At 48.9% G+C, this 3,888-nt stretch overlaps 1 protein-coding gene across 1 annotated transcript in view; it reads left to right on the top strand.

Annotated features, from left to right (window-relative positions):
* The window catches only part of SOAT2 (sterol O-acyltransferase 2), a 20,734-nt gene extending 19,420 nt beyond the window's left edge, over nucleotides 1-1,314 (top strand). The window contains exons 14-15 of the mRNA XM_008067289.1: nucleotides 503-648; nucleotides 852-1,314. Of these exons, the coding sequence (XP_008065480.1) occupies nucleotides 503-648; nucleotides 852-902 (197 nt within the window). The 3' untranslated portion in view covers nucleotides 903-1,314. The remainder of the gene's footprint in view (nucleotides 1-502; nucleotides 649-851) is intronic.
* The last annotated feature ends 2,574 nt before the right edge of the window (nucleotides 1,315-3,888 follow it).

Here is a 3,888-nt window from a genome sequence, read left to right as displayed (position 1 = left end):
CTCCCAAAGGCGCAGGATTACAGGCTGAGCCACCGAGCCCGGCTTAATTTTTGATTTATTATAGAGATGAGGTCTCGCCAAGTTGCCCAAGTGGGTCTCGAACCCGCGGGCTCAGGCAATCCACTCACCTCAGCCTCCCAAAGGCGCGGGATTACAGGCTGAGCCACCGAGCCCGGCTTAATTTTTTGATTTATTGTAGAGATGAGGTCTCGCCAAGTTGCCCAGGCTGGTCTTGAACCCCTGGGCTCAGGCAATCCTCTCGCCTCAGCTTCCGAAAGTGCTGGGATTACAGGTGTGAGCCACCACATCTGGTCTAGATTCAGGATATTGACATGCAGATTCCTGATTTTACACCAACCACTCGAGATCTCCAGGAGGTCCTGCAGCTGAGTTCAAGACCTTCCTGTTCCATCTCCTCCCAGTACCCCAGGGTGGGAGGAAAGCCAAGGAGACCAGGCGCAGGTTTCTGGAGTTTGGGTGAAGCCCTTTCCTCCTGTACCAGGGCTGCTGAACTTCACCATGCATGACCGGCACACTGGCCCCGCGTGGAACGTGCTGATGTGGACCATACTCTTTCTGGGCCAGGGAATCCTGGTTAGCCTGTACTGCCAGGAGTGGTACGCACGGCGGCACTGTCCCTTGTCCCAGGTAAGAGACGCAACCCTTGCCCAGCACCCCATCCAGGGGACACACCTCTCCTTCCCAATAGCCAGCCCCCTCTTGTTCCCCAGTTCAACAGCCATGGGCAGGTGCCAGGGCCTGGCCTGGGGAGGAAGGGCGCCCATGTCTTGGATGCACAGGGTGTGTCACCAGAAATGATCTCGTCTACAATTCTCTCTTCTCTGACTCAGACAACCTTCTGGGGGCTGGTGACACCTCGATCTTGGTCCTGCCATACCTAGGGGTCAGGACACCCTCACTGCCCAGATGACACCTCCAAGTTCTTTTCTGCCTGCAATGCCTGGGACCGCGGCTCCACTCTGCCTTGCCAGACTTAGCTCGGAGTCAAAGGGGCCTGCATGCAAGACCCCACCAGAGAACTGCAAGGCCTGAGGTCTGTGAGCCTGTGGGTAGTTGGGCACAGACTCCAGTATGGGGGTGACTCTTGAGGCCCCATCCCCAAGGACTGGGCACAAGAGACCCTCCTACTCCCTGACTGATCAGATCTGGGGAGACCTGAGGGACCTTGCAGATTTGGTGAATAGCCGGGGATTCAGAGAAACTGGACCCACTAAGATCTAAGAAGGGTTTGGTTCTTGACTTTGTACTCCTTACAGGATGACAATAAACTCTTTATCTCCCTTTTTACTCATTTGTTAATTCGTTATTTCTTGAAGAACCACATTGTAACAGGAACTACTGAAGAGTTGCGTCTGCAGAGGCAAGACTTTGTGGCAGGAGGGGCTGACAATCTTGGGTGACATCCTGCCTTACCTTCTCTATACCACCTCCCCCCCCAAAACCTAACCTCAACTCCTCTTCCACCTCTGCCCCCTCTCTAGCTCACTATCCATGCCCCTCCAATCCTTCCACTCCCGGCAACCTCTGGCAATTTCGAGAGGTCACATAGTCACCTCAGCCTTCCAAGTAGCTGGGACTAGAGGTCTGCACCACCACACCTGGCTAATTTTTTTGTATCTTTTGTAAAAATGAGGTCTGGCTATGTTTCCCAGACTGGTCTTGAACTCCTGGGCTCGAGTGATTCTCTTGCCTCGGCCTCCCAAAGTGCTGGGAGCCACCAGCCTGGCCTGGATCTTACATTTTATCCCATCTGAGAATACCTGCTTTTTAATTGGTGTGTTTATACCATTTACATTTAATATAATTTTTGATATGGTTTAAATTTTATCTTTCTACTGTGTTCTATTTGTCTTATCTATTCTTTGTTCCCTCTTTTTTATGCTTTATTTTGAATAAACTATGATTCTGACTGAACTTGGTGGCTCAGCCTGTAATCCCAGGACTTTGGGAGGCCAAGGCAAGTGCACTACCTGAGCCCACAGGCTCAACACCATCCCGGGCAACTTGGCAAGACCTCATCTCTACAATAAATAAAAAATCAGCTGGGCATGGTAGCACAAGCCTGTAGTTCCGGCTACTCGGAAGGTTGAGGCAGAAGGATCCGCAGGAGTCCAGCAGGTCGATGCTGGGGTGGCCGTGAGTGTGCCACTGCACTCCAGCCTGGGCAACAGAGTGAGACTCCAACTCAAAAAAAAAACAACAAAAAAACTATGATTCTATAAGCAGAAGGAATGGTACATTTGCTCTCACTTCTTTTCTCTCATTGCATGTTCTTTATTCATTCCATGAGTTCGCCATTTCGATTATGTTACTATCTGTCCCATTTCTCCTCCTCCACTGTTATTTTGGAAGTCCTACGATAATTGTTCCATTCTCTTGATCATTACCTGTTCTTCCAAGCAATAATAATAAAGCACGTTTCTTTATCATTATTGGAAAATTAGACCCATTATTTCTTCCATTAAGGTGTTCATGTTCTGTCACTTCTACCAATCAGAGAGACTTCTAGAATACTTGTGGTTGCCTCTCACACTTTACTTGGTACTCCTAGGTTTTGCTGAGATAGGTTGGAACTTATGGTTCTAGATGTAACTAGATGTCAACCAATCTCAATGACCATTTAACTGTATGGTATTTTTCAGGTCTGTTGCTCACTACTTGTTCTTTTTCCTCTTCACCTTCCTCTATCCTGAGTTCTCCGTTCTGTAACCAAATCTTTCTTGAATATCTCCCTGAGGTGAGGTATGAGACAGATAGACTCTCTGAGTCCTTCGGTTCTCCAGACAGATTTTTTTTGCCCTTGACAGGTGGGTGTTTTTTCAGCCGGGTGTGAGGTTCCTGGATAGCCATCCTTTTTTGCTCCGTGTTCCCACTTTTAGCTTCTAGTGTTGCAGGTAGAAAGTCCCATGCTGGCCAGGCACAGTGGCTCACGCCTATAATCCCAGCACTTTGGGGGGCTGAGGTGAGAGGATTGCCTGAGTCCACGGATTCAAGACACACCTGGGCAACTTGGCGAGACCTCATCTCTACAATAAATCAAAAAATAAGCCGGGCGTGGTAGCACACACCTGTAGTTCCAGCTACTTGGAAGGCTGAGGCGGAAGGATCGCCAGAGCCCCGCAGGTCAAGGCTGCAGTGGCCGGGAGCACCCACTGCACTCCAGTCTGGGCGACAGAGTGAGACTGCGACTCAAAAAAAAAAAAAAAAAGTTTTCCTTTAACCTTAGAATTTGGGAGTTTCATGCCTGCAGGTGTCTTTCCTTGTTGTATCTTCCTGTTCCCCTCCAGTCTACAAGCTCAGATCTTGCTTCAGGTCAGCAAATAGTCTCTTCTGTCATCATTGCCTTTCCCCTGCCTATTCCTTTGCCTGCTTTGGAACAGATATATTTGAATGTTAAGCCTACTGGACCTAGTCTCCAAGCCTCATATTTTCCATCTCTTCATATTATTTGCTCTGTGTTTTGAAGTATTCTTTCCATTTGTTCTTCCAAGCCACCAATTTGAGTCTTGACAGTGACTGTTCTCTCTTTTAATATATATAATACCTTTTTTTTTTCCACTCAAGGTCTCACTCTATCGCCCAGGCTGGAGTACAGTGGCACACTCATGGCCGCCACAGCCTCGATCTCCTGGGCTCAAGTGATCCTTCCACCTCAGCCTTCCAAGTAGCCAGAACTATGGGCACGCACTACCATTCCCAGCTAATTTTTTGAATTATTGTAGAGACAAGACCTCACCAAGTTGTTCAGGCTGGTCTCGAACCCACAGGCTCAGGCAGTCCTCTCGCCTAGGCCTCCCAAAGTGCTGGGATTACAGGCGTGAGCCACTGCGCCCGGCCTATATACTTTTTCGTTGAAAATGTTTTTAG

Source organism: Carlito syrichta, unplaced genomic scaffold (assembly GCF_000164805.1).
Source record: "Carlito syrichta isolate Samal-C Ts95f unplaced genomic scaffold, Tarsius_syrichta-2.0.1 Scaffold309471, whole genome shotgun sequence".
NCBI lineage: Eukaryota > Metazoa > Chordata > Mammalia > Primates > Tarsiidae > Carlito > Carlito syrichta.
This window is presented reverse-complemented; position numbering and strand designations above follow the sequence as displayed.